At 34.6% G+C, this 21,835-nt stretch overlaps 1 protein-coding gene and 1 long non-coding RNA gene across 12 annotated transcripts in view; one reads left to right on the top strand and one right to left on the bottom strand.

The window, feature by feature from the left end:
- The window catches only part of Rhot1 (ras homolog family member T1), a 69,978-nt gene that overhangs the window by 41,733 nt on the left and 6,410 nt on the right, over positions 1 to 21,835 (bottom strand). For 10 of the 11 annotated variants that reach the window (XR_009226679.1, XR_009226680.1, XM_046442927.2 and 7 more), the window contains exons 2-8: positions 12,115 to 12,173; positions 9,404 to 9,485; positions 6,014 to 6,057; positions 5,666 to 5,719; positions 5,460 to 5,512; positions 1,311 to 1,419; positions 920 to 1,021 (exon numbers count right to left, since the gene is read on the bottom strand). Coding sequence is in view for 9 of the 11 variants with exons in the window: in XM_046442927.2 (XP_046298883.1) it covers positions 920 to 1,021; positions 1,311 to 1,419; positions 5,460 to 5,512; positions 5,666 to 5,719; positions 6,014 to 6,057; positions 9,404 to 9,485; positions 12,115 to 12,173 (503 nt within the window). In the remaining 2 variants the exon portion in view is untranslated. Of the gene's footprint in view, positions 1 to 919; positions 1,022 to 1,310; positions 1,420 to 5,459; positions 5,513 to 5,665; positions 5,720 to 6,013; positions 6,058 to 9,403; positions 9,486 to 10,893; positions 10,911 to 12,114; positions 12,174 to 21,835 lie in introns of those variants that run through there. The other variant, XM_058578784.1, reaches the window with a different exon arrangement.
- LOC131424135 (uncharacterized) lies at positions 11,465 to 20,451 on the top strand. The gene is made up of 3 exons (XR_009226681.1): positions 11,465 to 11,537; positions 17,846 to 17,953; positions 20,147 to 20,451. It is a non-coding gene; the product is annotated as an uncharacterized LOC131424135 (long non-coding RNA).

Below are 21,835 nucleotides of genomic sequence, written 5' to 3' on the forward strand. Positions count from 1 at the left end.
ATTCATTTTAGTTTTTGTTTATATATGGTGCTGAGAATCGAACCCAGTGCCTCACACATTCAAGGCAAGTGCTCTACCAGTGAGCCACAACCCCCAGCCACCCCACTTTTTTTTAAGATAGATTTTTTCCTTAAAATAGTTTTTTAGTTGTTGATAGACCTTTATTTTATTTATGTATATGTGGTGCTGAGAATCAAACCCAGTGCCTCACACATGCTAGGCAAGTGCGCTACAGCTGAGTCACAGCCCAAGCCCATGATGACAGCTTTGATTATGTTCAAAACTAAATGCAGAAAAAATAAATTAACTGTTGTAAGGAACTTGGAAAAAGAGGGTTTACAGAGTGACTGCTAATGAGAACAGGATTACTTTTGGGAGTGATGAAAGGTTCTAGAATTAGATAATATTTGCATAATGTATTTAATATACTACAAATCACTGAATTATCTTAAAATGTGAATTTTATGGCATGTAAATATTTTAAAAATATAATCAGTTTTTCTTAAGTTTATGGCAACATATTATTAAATTTTAGATATTTAAATAAGGAATAACTGTATTTCTAGCTATAAAACAAAAAGGAGCATTAAAGTTATATATTGTACTCATTTCTAAAAACTACACAAAGGCTTGGGTGTAGCTCAGTGGTAAAGCTACCAAGAGCACTAAACATACATAATCCCCAGTACTACGATTGTTAGAAAAGCACAAGTTTTTTGTTTCTGTGTTAAGTTCAGATTTTATAATAGCAAAGTTGTATAAATAATCAGATAAATACTAAGAAAATGTTGCTATTTAATAAAGTAATAAATTTTGAATTTTGAAAGTTTAACTTTTGCAAAAAACACATAAGAGTTACTAAAAAGTACTATCATACTAGAGTTTCTCCTACATTCCAGTAAACAAGTCTGGTGGTTACCTCCTTCTCCTCTGGGCAGTACAGAGGCCCTGTAGGATGAAGAACAGCTTTCTGTGCATAATAAAAGAGCTCTGATATGTTCTTCAGGTTTTTTGCTGAACACTGAAAAGAAAAGGTTAAAAATTTTATACTGTAAAATCAATTATGAGAACAAAAAATGTATTTTAAAACTATCAAAATAAGGTGGCAGATTTTGTGAAGAAACTGAAAACTGCATTTTCCTTTGTGGACATCACAATATCATGTCTACACACAACCTAGTTCTGTTGTACTTGGGTTTACATGAGTGCACAAAGAGCAGAAAATTTATTCCATCACACATCACCCCCATTCCTATTCAGAATCTCAGGTTAGTGAGAATTCACCAATAATAAATTTTCATGAGGCATACCTCCACACAGGTTTCTATTTCTGTATACTGGTTCATGATGGGAAGGATGGTCTCCATGCTACTGTATTCCACCAGATCAGACTTGTTCCCAACCAATATCAAAGGCAGCCTGAAATGAAGAGGAATTGTAATAAGAAAGGGAAAAGACCTTATATCTACATTTAATTCACATCATAACTCAGAATTTCTAAGTAAAAATCTTATTAAAACTCATGAACTCGGGCTGGGGATGTAGCTCAAGTGGTAGCGCGCTCGCCTGGCACGCGTGCGGCCCAGGTTCGACCCTCAGCACCACATACAAACAAGGATGTTGTGTCCACCGAAAACTAGAAAATAAATATTAAAAAACTTAAAAAAAAAAAAACTCATGAACTCTTACTATAGTCAGTTTCATCTAACCATTGAACACATATTTAATGGGTACCTATAATAAACCACAAACATATTAAAGACACAAGACAAGGAAGATCTCTTCCAATTGTAACATTGAAAACAGAAAATGAACAATAAGTAAATAAACAATTTTTCAATTCAGTAAGTGTTATGAAGGAACTGAAAAGGGGCACATAGGATAGATAGAGCACATGGAAGAAGTTAATTACAAATAGTAATCAGAGAAAAACTCTCCAACAAAGTAGTATTTGAACAAAGGAGTGAAAGACCAGATTAGAATTCTTTATATGAAGAGCAAGGAAAAGCTACCTGGGAAGAAGGGTCACCACATTCAAAGGCCTCAAATTGAAAAAAAAAAAAAAAAAGATCCTGGTGGGGTCAAAGATGCTGGAGTGAAGAGATGCTGAGCAAAAGAGGTTATGAAAATTATGAAATGGGGCTGGACACGATCAAAGGCCAGACATATAGAACTTAAAAGCTGCAGTAAGGAGAGTGGAAGACACTGAAGGGTTAAAAGCAGGAGCATGACACGATCTGATCCACATTTTTAAATGCAATGATTTGTTACTTTTAAAACATACATACTGAAAGATACATAGTGTGATATAGTATGTTAGTTTGCTTCAAAATGACTCGAATGGGAGGAGTAATAGATGAAATGAAACTGGCAATGAGTTAATTGTTGAAGCTGGATGACAGATACATGGGAATTATTACACTATTCTCTCTACTTTTGTATATGTTTGATTTCTTTCATTAAGAAAAAGTTTTTTTGCTGGGCACAGTTGTGTGTGCCTATAATCCCAGTGGCTCAGGAGGATCATGAGTTCAAAGCCAGACTCAGCAAAGTGAGGGACTGAGCAACTCAGTGAGATTCTGTCTCTAAATAAAATACCAAAAAGAAAAAAGGGCTGGGGATGTGGCTCAGGGGCCAAAGTGCCCCTGAGTTCAATACCCAGTACCCCTCCTCCCATCAAAACAAAAAGAAAAAGCTTTTTTTCCCCTTTTATTTTCAGTATTGGGGACTGAACCCAGGAGTGCTTTTACCACTGAGCTACATCCCTAGCACTTAGTTTATTTTTTGAGATAGGGTCTCGCTAAATTATTGCAGGTGTCACTAAGTTGCTGAGGCTACCCATGAACTTACAATCTTCCTGTCTCGGCCTCCTGAGCCACATGTCACTGTGCCCACTTAGAAAAGGCTTTTTAAAAATCTGATAGCTTGGAATAGAGCATTCAAGTGAAGTTGAAGAAGAAATATTCAGATTTAAGACATTTTAGGAGTACAACTAACACAGATATTAGTATCTGATAAACACAGAAGCTGAAGGAAAGGGAAAAATATACAGGATTTTGGCTAGAGAAAATGAAGAGATTCCATAAGACATCGAAGATGGAGGGAGTTTTGTTTCTTGGTGGGAGAGTGGGTTGGCAGAGAATTAAAGATTTTGTTTTAGACAAGTGAAATCTGGAGAAGACTGTGGGAAATCGAAATAGGTTATCAAAGAGGATCAGTCTAATGAAGAACTGTTATTTGGGAATCCTACAAGACAGCTTGCAGAAAGCAAATTATCTTGCTGGAACTCGAAACTGCAATAGAAATCCTTGAAACATTTAGTTTACCTCCCTGCTATGACCATCATGCTTAAAGAAACTGACCCACTCTATTACCCAAATATTGATTCCCAACCAATCCAGAAGGTTTTCCAAAAACATAGTGGTTTATAATAACAGATGTATACAGAAATGCCTTCTCTGAAGAGTCCCTCCCAGAAATAGCTTAATGAAGAAGAACAAATATCAGGAGCATACAGGTATTGGATCCTCCAAAGGAGCCCTGTCCAATATAACATTCTATGATGGTGCGACTATTCTTTACCTGCCCCGTTCATTACTGTTAACAACTAGCCAGATGTAGCTACAAAGCTCCTGAAATGTGATTAAACATATTGAAGAAACTATAATTTTAGTTTTATTTAATTTTAATTTATTTAAAGTTAAAATGCCACAACTGACTAGAGACTACTGCAGTGGGAACCACATCTTTGAAGGGTCCACTCTCCCCTTTCCGTCTTGTCAATAAGTCACCATAAAGTTTAAAACCATGATAAGAAGGCACCATCGGAGCTATTAGGCATAGCACTTACAATGCCATCTCAGTCCAAAGTTGCTCTTCCATAACTAAGTAAAACAGATGAATGATCACATTAATCTGTTCAGAACCAGACTTTCAGCTGGGCATGGTGGTATACAACTTTAATCCTAGCAACTCGGGAGACTAAGACTAAGACAAGGGAATCAATTTAGCAAGGCCTTAAGCAACTTAGAGAGAACTTGTCTCAAAATAAAAAATAAAAAGGGTTGGGGATTTGACTGGGTGCAGTGGCACACTCCTGTAATGCCAGCAAACCGAGAGGCTGAGGCAGGAGGATGGCAAAGTTCAAAGCCAGCCTCAGCAATGGCAAGGTGTTAAGCAACTCAATGAGACCCTGTCTCCACATAAATTACAAAATAGGATTGGAGATGTGGCTAAGTGGTTGAGTGCCCCTGACTTCAAACCCCAGTACTCCTCCCTCCAAAAAACAGGGGTTTGGAGATGTGACTTAGTGGTCAAGCACCCCCTGGGTTCAATCTCCAGTACAAAAAAACCTCCAAAAAACAAAAAAAAAAAAAAGAAAGAACTAGGCTTTCAGAGTTTAAAAAGACAAAAATGCTCAACTGAAAATAAATTTTTAAAAAATTGAGTACAGGACCAAATGTGCTCAATTAATAAATATGAGTTTGAATTTCTTAACATTTAAGACTCAAATGCGCTTCATAAATGTTATTCCAATTAAATAATATTGCAAGAAAATATTTTGTTTCCATTTAAATTTAAAATGTTTATGCTCAGAACTACTATTCTGGTTCAGAAAAATACAGAATGCACACTCTCTTACTTTTTCCCTGTCATACTTATATCTTCCAAAGAATTACAAAGAAATCTTTCTTTATGAATTCCTAAAGAGTTCCTTAAAGAATTTATAAAGTACTTACATATGCATTATTTCATTTGATTCTCAATATAACCACATGTAGCTAAGACAGATATTACCCTTATCCTCACTTATACATGAGGAAACTAACAAGTCAAAGTCTACAAGCTCATAAGGGTCAAACCAGATTTCAAGGGTTATTCATTTTTTTTCAAAGTTCCTGCTCTAACATACACTACACTGTATACAATCAACTATAATTGCCCACACCGTGAGTAAACGATGATGCCCTATTTCATCAAAGGAGTACAAAATAGGACAGAGGGTTACTGGGGGTCTAGCACCGTGGTAGAGTACTTGCCTTGCATGTATAAGGTCCTAGATTTCAATCTGCACCACCATAAAAATAGAGGGTGTGTGTGTGCACACAAAATACAGGTGAGGATACACTCTAAAACTGAGACTTTCAAGCAGCAGTTTGAGAAACAAAAATGTAAGATTATCAAAATATTTAATCTGTCTGTATTTATGAATTATTAGCATAGTGCCGTTTCTTTGCTCTCAAATATACTTACTGCTTCAAGTGATTCCTCCCAAAACAGATGTGTGGGGATGTATGGAGGTATGTAAGCAGACAGATGAACTGACAAAGCATATGTGGCAAATGTTAACAACTGATGGATCTGTGAAGGGTTTTCAGATGTTCATTACTATTTCTCACATCTTTTTGGTAAAATTCCTATTTGAAATTTTTCAATATAAAGTTTGAGAGAAAAAATACCTGCTGTCTTTGTCTGTTCTTTCATTTATGAGAGGAATCCATCGACTTGTTACCTAAAACAAAAATGAACAAGAGCAAAGTCATGATGTAGATCATCATTAAAAATTTTGTCCTCTAATCATTAAAATTCTAAATTGAGGATCAACTTTGAAAGTGCTCCATTGAAATTTAACTAAATATAATGGGAAAAAATCATATATTTATACCTTATCAATAGAATGTTTGTTGTTAACAGCATAAACTATGCAGATGACATTAGCCTAGAAGAAAAATTAACAAATTAATGTCATTTTAAAATAAAAATACAAACATTAGCATTTAATTACCAACTAGTTAATATATTTGGCTCAAAGGCAGAAAAATTTTGAAGGGGAAAAAAAAGCTTACCCCTAAAGAGTAAAATATTCCTAAGGATCCACAATAAAAACATGTTCAAAATTAGCATCAACAACAAAGAATTGAAAATTCTTGCTAAGTGAGAAAATGAAAAAAGCACACTCTTAGGGTCATCACTGTTTTTCCACAAAAACATACAACTATTTTTTTAAACTTACCTGTGATATTTCTTGATGAAGTTGTTCATCACTCTGTTCTGCTTCTACAAGTGACAAAAAGTCAATGTTCACATTTTAAACACTTTCATTATAACCAATAGTCAACCTATAATACATGTGACACCAATTACTATCCTTCAAAATGCCATGGTATAGCTCTACCATGGTATACATGATAGAGCTAGGATAAGGAAGCAAAGAAATCAAGACTGGGTAGCAAAGACCAGAGTAACCCAGGATCAGAGAAAGTTGAACTAAGATAAGGAAGCTGGCTAATGATAAAAGACACATCCATAAGAAGGTAGCCGGAGCATAGAAGAGCAGAGACATTGTGTGATAAATCTAGGCCAGCATCTGATCCAGGGTTACAAAGGGTCAGGCAAAAGAGATCAGCAACTCAAGATAGAAAACTGAGTGCTTTAAAGTCGGAAGCTCAGAGTGAGTCTATATAATAGGGTCCAAAAGGCCAGGTGAGAATCTGGTCAATACAAGCTTACAATCTAGATAGCAGGTAGAAGAAATAATAACCAGGACCCAGAAGCAAAACTATAGCATGACAATGAAGAATCAAGCACATATTTCTAGCCAGAACTGCTCTCAAAGGGTATACATGATAGAGCTAGGACGAGGAAGCAAAGAAATCAAGAGCAATTAATTTAGATCATTTTAGGTTACATGTCTCCCCCCAAATGCCTGTTATTCCTCACAAAGAAACTAGTAATGGTATGTTATACTATGCTAAAAAAAAAAAAAGGCTGTATATTTAATATTTTTCCATATGTTGAGTAGTCAACAAGGCTTCAATTCTAATAATTAAATTAATCAAATTATAAGGCTGTGTGTATCAAAAAAGAATAATTCTATAAATAAAGCTAGTTGTGAGGCTTCAATTTCTAGTATACTGCTGTTCAACATACATACAATGCAAGCCACATATGTAATTGTTAATTTTCTAGTAGTTATCTTTAAAAAGGTAAAAAGAGTCCATGCATGGTGGCGCATGCCTGTAATCCCAGTAGCTTGGGAGGCTGAGACAGGAGGATCAAGTTCAAAGTCAGCCTTAGCAAAAAGCAAGGTGCTAAGCAACTCAGTGAGACCCTGTCTCTAAATAAAACATAAAACAGGGCTGGGATGTGGCTCAGTGGTCAAGCACCCCTGAGTTCAATCCCCAATACCAAAAAAAAAAATAAAAATAAAAGGGGTAAAATTAATTTTTATTTAACCCAAAATATAAAAAATTAAATTAAAAAAATTAAAACTCCCACTCAATAGAAAAATTAATGAGATACTTTTACATTTTTTATGCTAACACTTAAAAATATACTTGCATTTTAAATTTTTTTTTTTTTGAGAGAGAGAGAGAATTTTTTTTTAATATTTATTTTTTAGTTCTTGGAGGACACAACATCTTTGTTTGTATGTGGTGCTGAGGATCGAACCCGGGCCGCACGCATGCCAGGCGAGCATGCTACCGCTTGAGCCACTTCCCCAGCCCCGCATTTTAAATTTATAGCACTTTATTTTTTGTTTGTTTTTTGGTACTGAGAATTGAAACCAGGGCTGGAGTTGTAGTTCAGTGTTAAGGCATTTGTCTAACATGTGTGAGGCACTGGGTTTAATCCTTAACACCACATAAAAATAAATAAATAAAATAAGTCGTGTCCACCTACAAATAAAAATTAAAAATTAAAAAATAAATTTGAACCCAGGGGTACTCTACCCCTGAGTTATATCCCCAGCTCTTTTTGTTATTTTTTAAATTTGAGAGATGAGGGCTAGAGCTGTGGCTCAGTGATAGAACACTTGCCCACCATACATAAGGTACTGGGTTGGATCCTCAGCACCACATATAAATAAATGAATGAATGAATGAATGTTAAAAAAAATTGTTTAAAAAAATTTGAAAGAGAGTCTCCCTAAGTTGCTTGCGGCCTCACTAAGCTGCCAAAGCTGGTCCCAAACTTGTGATTCTCCTGTCTCAGCCTCCTGAGTTGCTGGGATTACCGTCATGGGCCACCATACCCAGCTATAGAACATTTAAAATTTAGAATGGCCATAGGTAATGGACAGAACAGTTATAGTGTTTTATTTTGAAAATATATGGAATATCAATTTATCCAAAGTATTATCATTATATTTATATCCATGTTCTAAAAAGTTCTAGATCAGAAATAATTAAATGAATAAAATGTAAGTAGTATTATGTAAAAAGTTTTTAAGTTATTGAAAGCACTATAGATGTGTTTCTGATATATAAGCAAGTTGACAAATGTTTTACTTATTTTATTTGTGACAAAGGTTGATGATATGATTTAGATCCTAAATGTCCCCCAAAGCTCCTGTGTTGAAGTCTTGATCCTCAATGCAGCAGTGTTCAGAGGTGAGACCTTCTGAAGGTGACTGGATCACGAGTGCTCTGACATAATAAATGGATAATCCAATTATAGATTCATAGCTCAATGGACTATTGGAAGGTGATGGACACTTTAGAAAATACAGCCTAATTGGAGAAATTAGGTCACTGGGGATGTGCCCTTGAAGGGTGCATTTTGTCTCAGACCCCTTCTCTAAGCTTCTTGACCACCATGAGGTAAACATTTTTGTATCATGTGCTTTTATCATCATGGCTTGCCTCATGACAGGTCCAAAAGCAACCTTGCCAAGCATCCATAGATTGAAACCATGAGCCAAAGTATACATTTACTCCTCTTAAGTTGTTATCTCAGGTATTTTGTCAGTAACAGAAAGCCGACTAGTAAAGTTGACAAAAAATAAATTCAGAATTCAATATATTCTTAAATTCAGAATTCTAAATCATCAAAACATACCTGAATGGATAACAACAAAATTGACCCAGAACTTCTTTCTGTAAACGTGCCAATTTCAGCAGGGTAATGACTTATATATCATTTGCCATTTAATTTTCCTCCTTATTTTTTATTATTATGGAACCCAATTTGGTATTTTGGGGACACAGAACTACCAAATGGAGGCTTTAGGTAGGGAGTAGAATGGGGGATGCGGATTGAAAGAGACATTAGGGGAATATCATATACTATAACAGAGAAAGGACCATCTCTCTCTGATTTTTTTTTTTTTTTTTTTTTGGTACCAGAAATTGAACCCAGGAGCACTTAACCACTGAGCACATCCCCAGCCCTTTTTATTTTTTTTTATTTTGAGACAAAGTCTCACCAAGTTGTTTAGGGCCTCACCAATTTGCTGAGGCTGGCTTTGAACTTATGATCCTCTTACCTCAGTCTCCCAAGATGCTAAGATTACAGACATGTACTCTGCTCAGCCTCTGAGAATTTTTAAAAGCTCAATAAGACTGTCTTCAGGACTATTAAACTAACTCTAGAGCTTCACCTACAAAAGGACATCCATTACCTGAGTAATCTACAATGTGTGTTGGAACTCTCTCGGGGGTGACGTCAGCTGGAATGGTGATTTCTTCTGCCCGAGGAGGAACCTTTTTTGCAAACAAACGCAGAAAAGGAAAAAATTAGGGGATATTATCAAATTCGTTAACAGATTATATAAATTTATTTATATTAGTCCCTTGTAAATTCTTATTTTAACTTTTTAAATTCTTATTTTTTTTACTCATCACAGATGCAAATATATATGAAAAACATATGGTAAAAACATTTTTTAATAGCATAATAAAAACTAAAAAAGGTTTTTCTTTTGAAAAACAATGCACATTTCTACTTATGTAGGTAGAAGACATATTAAGGACACTTTTTATCCGATATAGACAAAAACAATTCTTAAATTAATTTGGTGTTTCAAACATTAGTTTTTAAAATATATTATTCTCATTCTATTTTATTGAAGGCCTAAGATACTCTACAGACGAGGAGCTATGGTAATCCAACACAATTTTCAGGAGCTGGAGGTGTAGCTAAGTGGTAGAACACTTGCCTAGAATGTACAAGGCCATGGGTTCCATCTCAAGAACTGAAAAAAAATAAAAAAAACCCACAAAAAAACAAAGCAATATTTAAATTAATCAGTAAATTATCAAATTAACTTCTAGAAGTTAACTAGTTGGCTGCCTAATGTGCCATATGCTTAATAATCTCATTTTTCAGTTAGCATGTTGGCACACATATGTAGTTACAGACTCAGGAGGCTGAGGCAGGAAAACTGCAAGTTTGAGGCTAGCCCCAGAGACTTAGCAAGATGCTGTCTCTAAATGAAAATTTAATAAAAAGGGGCTGGAAAGAAAGAACCACTTAGCTCAGTGGTAGAGTGTACCTAAATTCTACCAACTGAGCTATATCCCCAGCCCCAAGACTATATATATATATATAAAAAAAAGAAAGAAATTAGCAAACAATTCTTTTTTTAAAATATTTTTATTTTTTAGTAGTAGATGGACACAATATCTTTATTTATTTATTTATTTTTATGTGATGCTGAGGATCAAATCCAGTGCCTCATATTTGCAAGGCAAGCGCTCTACCACTGAGCTACAATTGCAGCCCAAGACTATATAATTTTTAAATTAATTAAAAATCTCTTATCCATACTCAGGAGGGCAATGCTAAAATAGTTCTAAACTAAGTCAAATTTTTGCAGAAAACCTTTAGGTATTATACCTCTTTCCCAACTGACTATAAATTAATGTTAACAATTCCACAAATGAAAATATACTTCACTTCTCAAACTAAGTAATTACTTATTTGACTATCTTATTTAAGGGGGCAGGAAGCAAAAGAAACAATGAATGGTCATATGGTTGTTGTGGATGTTGAAAACACTATCATATGGAAATGTAATTCAGTGGGAAAGTACATATTTAGCATGCACAAGGCCCTGGATTCAATTCCCAGCACCAAAAAAAACTAACACAAGATACATCAAATTTCTACCTGAACAATGAAATTACACAGTTATTTCTACCTAAAAAAGAGCAAAGAAGGGGTAAATGCAAACTGTGTTACTAATAATAATATTATGTAAAGAAAAAAAAAAACAGAAATCATTTTCATTCTATTCCACTTATCCCATTCCCCATAGCAATAGCCTAACTTTTAGCTAGCAGCCTCTCACACTAGAACTTTGAAAGTGGAAATAAATATATACTGTCAGTCATAATAAAACCACCTGATTTTTCGTGGCACTTCACTATTACTAAGCTCATCTCATTTGTGATCCAAAACAATTCTTTTAGGTGAGCAAAGGAAGAATGAATTAGTTTCTTCATTTGTAAAATGAGGTAGGTAGATAAATGTTTCCAAATATGTGTGTTAGAATTCTAGTGGTTCTGCAAAAACACTCAAAAGAGTGGGCAGTGGAAAACAAGCAGAGATCCAGATTTTTCACCCTAATTTCAACTCACAGAATACTCATCATCTCTTTTATATTTGGGGCTTATAAGTAACATTTTATTTTTAAGAATGAGTTATACAATCTCATTATCTCTTTTAACTTCCATTTTACAGATGAGACAACTAAGGCACCAAGATGACAAATGTCCTAGACAAGGTCAAAAGCAGGAAACACAAAGGACTTGGTAAACTTAGATCTAGTTGATTCTTTCTCAGATATGCCTCTATAAACTAATATAAACCTTTAAAAAGTTTCATCTGGGGCTGGGGTTGTGGCTCAGAGATAGAGTGCTTGCCTAGCATGTGTGAGGCACTGGGTTTGATTCTCAGCACCACATATAAATAAATGAATAAAAAGTCCATCAACAACTAAAAAAAAGTTTCAACTGTTGAAAAGGAAACATTTTTTTAAAAGTAAGAGTTATTTCACTTTAACTTACTTTTGATAATTTTTAAAAATATTTTTTAGTTGTAGATGGATACCTTTATTTATTTATGTTTATGTGGTGATAAGGATGAATCCCAGTGCCTCATACATGTGAGGCAAGCTCTCTGCCACTGAGCCACTATTCCAGCTCTTACTTTTTTTAAAAAAGAAAGATGGACACAATAACTTTATTTTATTTATTTTTGTGTGGTGCTAAGGATCAAACCCCTCACATGCATGAGGCAAGCGCACTATCACTGAGCTATAACCCCAGCCCTTACTTTTGATAATTTTTAAAAAAATTCTAAATATGGAAAAGAAATCAAAATGTTTACCTCTTCTGGAAATTCTTCACTGACCAGAGACATAATGAGTGATGTCTTCCCAACTCTAGCTGTGAAAAGAAAAATCATCACTTTAATGAAAGTGTTTGGTTCTATATAAGCTCAAATCCAGCAGCCAGAGAGGAAATATATTACTTATTAGCTAAAATCAAAGGCATCCAAATTTAATAAAATATTTAAAAGCATACATAAACATGTACATACATATATATATGTATGTATGTGTGTATATATATATATATATATATATATATATATCTGTAATTTTTAAAAAATAGTAATAATAAATCTGTTTCATATCAATATTAAAAAACCTCCAACGTTATTTTTGGGAGTTCTATATAAGAATCCATTGTATAAAGTTTTATAATTTATTAATGTGATTTCCCAACAGTGAACATTTGGATTGTTCTGGAAATTGTTCACTAACTAAGACATAATGAATGATGCCTTCCCAACTCTAGCTGTGAAAATAAAAATCGTCACTTTAATGAAAGTATTTGGAAACAATCCAAATGTTCACTTTTACAAACAATGCAGTAATTAGTATTTTTACAAAATAATTTCCTTGTAGTGGAATTTAAGAATTTTAGTTATGATGCATGATTTTTGTTTTTAATAGATAAATTATTTCTAAAATAAACCAATTTATATCTTCATCAACAGAATACCAGTGCTTTATTTCTTTACATTCCTACATTCTTTCTTTTTAAATATATTTAAAACAAAAAAAAAAATCCTGTTACATTTTCCATTTTAAATATATTATCTTTAAAATCTTGATTTTTATTCTGAAATTTGACTTGTATTTACATAATTTTTATTATCATGTAATTACTTTTATTAGACATTCAATTGTTTATCATCTAAACTCTTTTGTGATTCCAGAGGAAACAACTTGCCTATTAGCCTCTGCCATAGTAGCAAATTATAATTTTTAAAAGTAAAGTCTAAATATGAAAGAATAGATATTTTTAGAGTTAAGAACAATCACAATCTCTTCCTAGATGACTAAAGGAAAGGGCTATAATCAATGGTTACACCACAGGAAGGAGAATGAGTACTGGTCAAAATAGCAGAGGATTTGCTATGAACAACTGAGTACTAGTGGACAGACAGATTAGATGTTTTAATAGATGTTTTCCAGCTCTGATTTCTACAAACCTTCTCTTGTGTGAGAAGGGCTGGGCCTTTTTCAAGTGGTTGACCATAAAGTGTGACTGAGTTCCTACTACATCAGTGAGTCCAAAGCCATGATCACAGAATTGCTAGAACCTAGCAGCAATGCCAAATTACATAGCTCTTCACAAAATTTTCAGATAAGGAACCTGGGACCTACAGACAAAATTTTCTCAAGATGTTACAAAAATATTAGTTGCAGATCTATCTGCAGATTGCAAAGTCAATGCTTTCTCTTATGCTATATTTTCCAAAAAATTGCTAATAAAACTTAATAATATAGACAGGAAATGGTGACTATATCAGCATATCACATACATAAACAAATATCACATAGTATAATTAAAATATTCACTAATTTAGCAGGGCAGAGCGATGTACCCCTACAATCCTAGCTACCCAAGAGACTGAGGCAGGAGGAGCACAGGTTCAAGGTCAGCTTCAGCAATTTAGGAAGACTTTGTCTCAAAATAAAAAAAATGAAAGGGGTTGGGGATGTATATCAGTGGTAAAGTGTCCTGGGTTTGATCCCTCATATAGCAAAATAAATAAACAACGATTATGCAAGTCACCATTTCATTGGCAACCAGATCTTGTTCAATTTTACTTTATTAAACTTATTTTGAAAAATTTCAGATTTACAAAGAAATTGCAGAATACAAAGTATTCATGTCTTTTACTCAGATTCCTCACATACTAACATCATTTTACCATATTTATATTATCATTTTCCCCCTCTCCCATCTCTCTATATATCTTTATTTGTATCTATTACAAATAGGTTTACATAAGACCCTTTGAAAATAAGTACATCTTTGCACATATTTCCTGAAAGCAAACTCCAATGTATATTGTTAACAGTAGGAAATTAACCACAAACACAATACTATTATTTCATGTGTCTGACCATTATCCTTTACAGAAAAGGATTTATTTTTTATGGTCTAAGAGCAAATGTTGCTTTTGCTGTCAATCTGAAAGAATTTCTTTAAAATATATATATATATATATATATATATATTATTTTTTTTTTTTAATTGTCGATGGACACAATACCTTTACTTTGTTTGTTTAGTTTGTTTATGTGGTGCCAGGGATTGAACTCAGGGCCTCATGCATGCTAGGCAAGCACTCTGCCACTGAGCTACAGCCTCAGCCCTGAAAGAATTTCTTAAATCTTTTCTTCTTTTCTTTTCCTTCCTTCCTTCCTCCCTCCCTCCCTCCCTTCCTTCCTTCCTTCCTTTCTTGTCTTTCCTAACATTAACATTTAAAATTCTTTTAAACCTTTGGGCAGGAATATCCCAGTATGTTTTTCTCAGTGCATCACAGCAGACAGCAGATGATGCCCCATGACTGGGGATGTTAGCTAGATCACTTGGATATGGTGATGTCTGAGGTTTCTCCATAGGAGAGTTATTATTTTTCTTTTGGTAATTAATAAGTATCTTGGAAGGAGATCCTTTGAAACCATGTAAACATCCTGTGAGCTTCTTTCCTATGGAGTTAGGGTGTGCCACCACCTTGGTTCATTGACATGTTCACCAACCAGGAAGCTCTCCTGGGCTTTGATGCTCAGAGGTTTTATAGGGGGTCTTGTTATGTAGATGTGGCTGATTAAATCATTGGTTAATATGGTTGAATTCAAACATTACTCCCTCATTCATCCTTGGGGGACTTGGTTTTTCTGGTGACTAACCCCCTTCATGAATGAGTTACCTCAATAGGATGAACTCAAGTATGGTTGAAGGGGCTCATTATTCATAACAAAAACACTCCTATCATTAGGAAATTCAAAGCAATTTTGAAGCTCTGTGCCAGAAATTGGGGACAAAGACCAGATGTATCATGTTGTATATCACACTTTCTAATGTTATTTGATTTCAAAAACAATTTTTACTAAAAACAAATTGAGCAAAATAATTTTGGAATTTTTAAATTGCCTCAGCTCTTACCTGCCATTTATAGTTCTCCAGTAGCACTTTTTTTTTTTTTTTTTTTTGTATCAGAGATTGAACCAAGGGTTTGCTCAACTACTGAGCCACATCCCCATCCCTTTTTAAAATTTTCAGGGTCTTGTTAAGCTGCTTAGGGCCTCGCTAAATTGCCGAGGCTGACTTTGAACTTGTGATCCTACTGCTTCAGCCTCCCAAGGCTGGGATTATAGTCATATGCCATTGCACCTGGCCAAAGAATACACATAACCTGACATTCTTTAGATAAATTTCAGTTACCATCTGTAAGTTTAGAACAAGCCAATTTTTACTATCAAAAATTATTTTTAAAATAGTATTTATTGACCTTTTCTAGTAGTAAAACTTTTATTTTAGAAAATATGAAAAAACAAATAATTACAGTTACTTTTACTTCCGAGATAACCATTCTTGGTGTTCATATTCTTTTTTTTTAATATTTATTTTTTAGTTGTAGTTGGACACAATACCTTTATTTTATTTATTTTTATGTGGTGATGAGGATCGAACCCAGGGCCTCGCACATGCTAGGCAAGAGCTCTACTGCTGAGCCACAACCTCAGCCTGGTGTTTATATTCTTGCAGGATTTTTCCTATCCACATTCATAATTATAAAATGTGATCATAGGGGCTGGGGTTATAGCTCAGTGGTAGAATGCTTTCCTAGCATGTATGAAGCACTGGGTTCAATCCACAGTACCACAAAAAAATAAAATTAAATTAAATAAATAAATAAACAAACAAACAAATAAATAAATAAAGGTATTGTGTCTATCTTCAACTAAAAAAAATTTCAAAAACGTAGTCATATTACATGTGTTGATTTATACCTGCATAAATATGATTTTGAAAAGTACAATGGGGCTGGGCATGATAGTGCAGGCCTGTAATTCCAGCAGCTCGGGAGGCTCAGGCAGGAGTATCAAAGCCAGCCTCAGCAAAAGAGAGGTGCTAAGCAATTTGGGGAACTGTCTCTAAATAAAATTAAAAAATTGGGCTGGGAATGTGGCTCAGTGGTTGAGTGTCTCTAAGTTCAACCCTCAGTACCAAAAAAAGTAAAATGGAGCAATTTAAACCTCCAAAATAATTATGATTGTGGGTTATAATTCATAAAATAGAAATCCATGAGTCCATAAATATATATGAATCAGAAGGGAAAGTTTTCCATGTAGTAGAATTCTCATTAGCATAGAAGTACAGATAGAAATAGAAAATTAGTACTATCCAGGCATGGTGGTGCACCTGTAATCCTATTGATTTGAGAGGCTGAGGCAGGAGGATTGCAAATTCAAGGCCAGCCTTAGCAATTTAGCAAGGAACTAAGCGGCTCAGGAGGCTGAGACAGGAGGATCACGAGCTCAAAGCCAGCCTCAGCAATAGTGAGGCACTAAGCAACTCAGTGAGACCCTGTCTTTAAATAAAATTCAAAATAGGGCTGGGGTGGTAGTTCAGTGGTCGAGTGCCCCTGAATTCAATCCCCCGTTGGCCCCCCAAAAAATTGAACTGAACTGTAGTACACCCAGTAGATATCAGAGAATTAGTGTCAGAACACAAAGAGAAAGAAAATTTTGTATTTATTAAAGTAATCTATGGGGGCTGGGGTTATAGCTCAGTGGTAAAGCACTTGCCTGGCACATGTGAGGCACTGGGTTCAATCTCAGCATCACATAAAAATAAATAAATAAAAATAAAGGTATTGTGTCCATCTACAACTAAAAATAAAAACAAAATAATAATAAAGTAATTATATCTCAAAAACCTGCAAAACATTGTAGCACATCTTTTATCCAAAAAGAGTAGTTATATATATACACACACACACTCATCCCCTGGACCTAACAAGGAAAAACACTAAAAGAACATACAAAGAATATTAACTTATATGTCTACATGATCCATCTTTTTTGTGTAGAACTCAAACTATTAGTTCATTTGATAATTATTTACCTGGTTGTCTCCTAAGTACAAACTTTAGCCTTACATACTACATGGGAATAATATGGAAAATATTAAAAACACAGAAAAAAATCACCATAAAAGAGGTATGTTCAACCACTCTATTTAAAAGCAAAGAAGGGGACAATAGGGGAGAGGAGGGAAAAACCAAAAGATCTACTTCTCCTAGAAGTCTTTAAACATAGCAAGAAATCAAGTAACTCATTTAAGGGCTGGGGGTGTAATTCAGAGGTAGAGAAGGAACTTAGCATATAAGAAAACCTGTGTTCAATCCCCAACACACAACACTGTCTTAGGAATGTGTTGTGCCTAGGCAACCTTCAATCACACCAATGGTTTCCTGAAGGACTACCCAAACCAGCTATTAAGCATTTCCAAGAAGATAAGGAATAATTATTTAACTATCACCCATAGGAAACTCCTCAAGGACAGAGAATATGTCTTTCTTGTTCACTCCCTCACTCCCAGCAAATCACAAGGCACTTGGCCCTTAGTAAAATGCAGCTGCATAGCTTATTGGTTAACAGCACAGATTTGAAAAGGGAAAGAAGATAACAAAATCAAAAGAGAGTTTCAACTGATTGGTAACTTTTTTTTTTTTTTTTTTTAATTTTGAGACTGGGTTTTGCTGAATTGCCCAGGCTGGCCTCAACCTTGTGATTCTTCTGGTCTCATCCTCCTGAGCTTCTGAGACTACAGGCATGTGCCACTGTTCCTGGGGACAGGTAACACTTTTAATTTCTTAAGTTAAGTGATGGGTATTTGTTTTTGTTGTTTTGGTGACACATTCATAAAGAAAGAAAGAAAAGAAAAAGAACACAGGCTTTAGAACGAGACAGAATTGGACCAAAAATCTTGTTCTGCCATTTTTTAGCTGTGTTTTCTGGGGCAACTCATCAAGACTCAATTTTTTCAACTATGAAATTTAGTACTGACAACCCTCATAGAATTGTTAAGAGAATTAATTAAGATGACAGCTATATAATGCTTAGTACAATAACTAGCATGCATTAAGTATATAAATGAACCTGGAGGCAGGAGGATTGTGAGTTCAAAGCTAGCCTCAGCAACTTAGTGAGACCCTAAGCAATTCAGCAAGACCCTGTCTCTAAAAAAATATATATATAAAAGGGCTGGGGATATGGTATTAAAGCATCCCTGTATTTAATCCCTGGTACCAAAAAAAAAGAAGTGTATGATACTTCTTAACAATTCTTCTTGGAATGATGACAAATTTGAATTAAAGGAGTTACATGAGGGCCTTTCTGGGCCAGAAAATATGGATTCCAGAATCAGCTTTTCACTATTATCAGTATGATCCTGAACGGTTACTGACTCTCTTTAGGCCTCAATTTTCTCATTAGTTAAGTCAGTTTAAAAAAAAAAAAATGGACTACATGCCATCTAACTGCTTATATTATATGCTTTATCAGCACACCTAGAAAACAGGTGTGTAAAACAAGAAAAAATGCATATTATATTAGGTAAGATATAGTATTCTAGAAATGACAGACACATCCAAATTGTCTGTTTTACTGTGTATGGGAAAGTTATGTGGCAAGACCATTCATCTATCTATAAGAACAAAGTAGGACTCAACAAGCCAATGCAGAGCTCAGGAATTTCTAGAACTTGCTGACTTATATACAACATTTCAAAGTCCTTTTTTCTTATATAACTCCCTTCATAATGCCCTTGCTTAAAGTCCCAGCAACCCTAAACCTTCAGATAGTTCAAGGTAGTATTTCTCTCAACTTCCATAATATCTATCCTAATTCCACATGATTATGCATAACAAAAGATAAACATCTCTATGATCTTATCTCTGACCTACTATGTTAAGAATGGGAAAAAAATGGGCTGGGGTTGTGGCTCAGTGGTGGAGCGCTTTCCTAGTATGTGCAGGGCCCTAGGTTCAGTCCTCAGAACCACATAAAATAAATAAATAAAATAAAGGTATTGTGTCCAACTACAACTAAAAAAATAAGATATATTTAAAAAAAAAAAGAATGGGAAAAATGAAGCACACATTCAAAAATGGTTCCAATGATGCTCCTTGGTAACCAAGAGGAAAACAAGTCCTATTCTTGATCCTTGAGAAATTTGCCTACCTTAACACCCATAATTTCTTGATTCTTCACCTAATATCCTTTGAAGAAATTTTGCTTATGTCCCACCACTCCAAGGTCCTCACCAGTTTCAGAAGAAACTACTACACAGTGCTCAAAATTAAGTGAATCACCTACAATAAAAGGCTACTAGTTTCCTAGAAAGTGATGGATTTACTGCTCCTTAATCCAAATTGCTTAGGATCCCCTAGCAAAATTCAGGCTTGCAACAGGTATTCCATGTTATCTTCAAAGTCCCTTCCCCCTCTATGACCCTTAAAACTCAACCATTCTGGGGCTGGAGCTGGAGCTCAGGGGTACAGTGGTAGAGCACTGGCCTAGCATGTGTAAGGCACAGAGTTCAATCCTAAGCACCACATAAAAATAAATAAAATAAAAGTATTATGTCCATATACAACTCAAAAAATCGAAGAAGAAGAAAAAAAAAAAATCAACCATTCTTCCTCACTTCTCTCCTTTTTTTTGTTTAGAAGAAATCAGTGGGGATTTTTTTTTTTTTTTTGAGAGAGAGAGAGAATTTTTTAATATTTATTTTTTAGTTTTCGGCAGACACAACATCTTTGTTTGTTTGTATATGGTGCTAAGGATCGAACCCGGGCCGCACGCATGCCAGGTGAGCGCACTATCGCTTGAGCCACATCCCCAGCCCACCTCTCTCCTTAACACATTATTAGAACAACTTTTTCCTGATCATAGTCTCCTACTTTTCACAGAGACCCCCTATGTCTTCAGCAATATTTTCAGAACAGAAAGACCAAAATTTATTTGGAAATTCTGATTTCTTCACAGCTCAATTCATTAGTCTGTAGGGCAGTTCTGGCTGCCTGAATAGCAACAAGCTCCTGCCAAGGTACAAAGCTGCCATCAGGTCTATTCCAACAGGGCAAGCCTCAGAGACATTGTGAAGACCAAAATAATCAGCTTTACTTATGTTTGAAGAACTGAACATGCACATGGACAATGGTATCAAGACTGGGGATAATTCAGTGTAAGTTACTTCTATTGTTTATGACTTTTTTTTTTAACTACATTTAAAAAAGAAGCATGACATTTTTCTTTATTTATGTTTTGCTTCATCTGGAAAAGAATTTGAGGCAATTAACAACACTATAACACTTAAATCCCACCTAATTTGTGAAGTCATTGGATAATAAAAGACTTTAAAAATCAGAGAACAGGGCTGGGGTTGTGGCTCTGTGGTAGAGCACTTGCCTAACATGTGTGAGGCACTGGGTTTAATTCTCAGCACCACATATCAATAAATTAGAAAAAAAAAAAAAAAAAGGTCCATCAACAACGAACCAAAATATTTTTTAAAAATCAGAGAATACAGCTGCATGCAATGGCACAAACCTAAATCTCAGCTATTCAGGAAGCTGATACAGGAGGATCTAAGTTGCCTCAGCAACTTAGCCAGATACTATCTCAAAATTTAAAAAATAATAATAAAAATGAATCAGGCACAGTGGTGCCTACCCGTAATCCCAGTGACTCAGGAGGCTGAGGGAGGAGGATTATAAGCCTCAGCAACTTAGTAAGGTAGTAAGCAACTTAGCGAAACCCTGTGTCAAAATTAAAAATGGCTGGGAATGTAGCTCAATACTAGAGCACCCATGTGTTCAATTCACAGTGCTAAAAATAAAAAAATTAAAGAACATGAATCTTCCACATAAAGAGTGATTTCCTTTTTTAAAAAAGTTCAAAATTAGAACAAGAGAGATGGATTACAATGAATTTAGGAATATATGAGCACATTTCATCAATAATTTTACTTTTATAGGGCATTGAAATGATAGTTACTTTAATGAAGGATTACAAAGATATAATTTACTTAAGAAATGCTCAATGAATCTAAACTAGGGCTTTTTATTTCCCTTATGGCCTACCTATAACCCTGTAAGACTACAAAAGAAATAATGTAGCAGTATGTTTAGAATTAAAATAGGCCTCTTAAAGCTAATTTTAATTGAGAAGTACCCTAACAGTAATAAAAACATTTTAGACTATCAAATTTTAAAATCCACGTAAGTCAGTCTACAATCTAAAAGAGGTCCCTTGGGGCTGGAGTTGTGGCTCAGTGGTAGAGCACTTGCCTGGCATGTGTGAGGCACTGGGTTTGATCCTCAGAACTGCATAATAATAAATAAATTGTGTCTACCTACAACTTTTTGGAGGGGCACTGAAATGACAGTTACTATAATCTATAATTTAAAAAAAAAGAGGTCCTTAACAATGGCAGTTATGAGTATATTTTCTGCATATTTTTAACTGCTCCAGAAAAAAAATCATTTTCATAAGGGCATAAAATTCCAAGCTCTTCTTAAATTATTATACTAAATAAATGTTATATTTAACATAAAGATTGTAGTGCAAATATTATATATAAACATTTTAATAATAAAATCTATAATTTATTACAAATAAAATTTTATAATGAAATAAAGTACAATATAAATTCATTTGAAGTAAATACTTGAT

Source organism: Marmota monax, unplaced genomic scaffold (assembly GCF_021218885.2).
Source record: "Marmota monax isolate L192 unplaced genomic scaffold, Marmota_monax_Labrador192_F-V1.1 WCK01_AAM20220418_F8-fsc00480, whole genome shotgun sequence".
In the NCBI taxonomy this organism is placed as follows: domain Eukaryota; kingdom Metazoa; phylum Chordata; class Mammalia; order Rodentia; family Sciuridae; genus Marmota; species Marmota monax.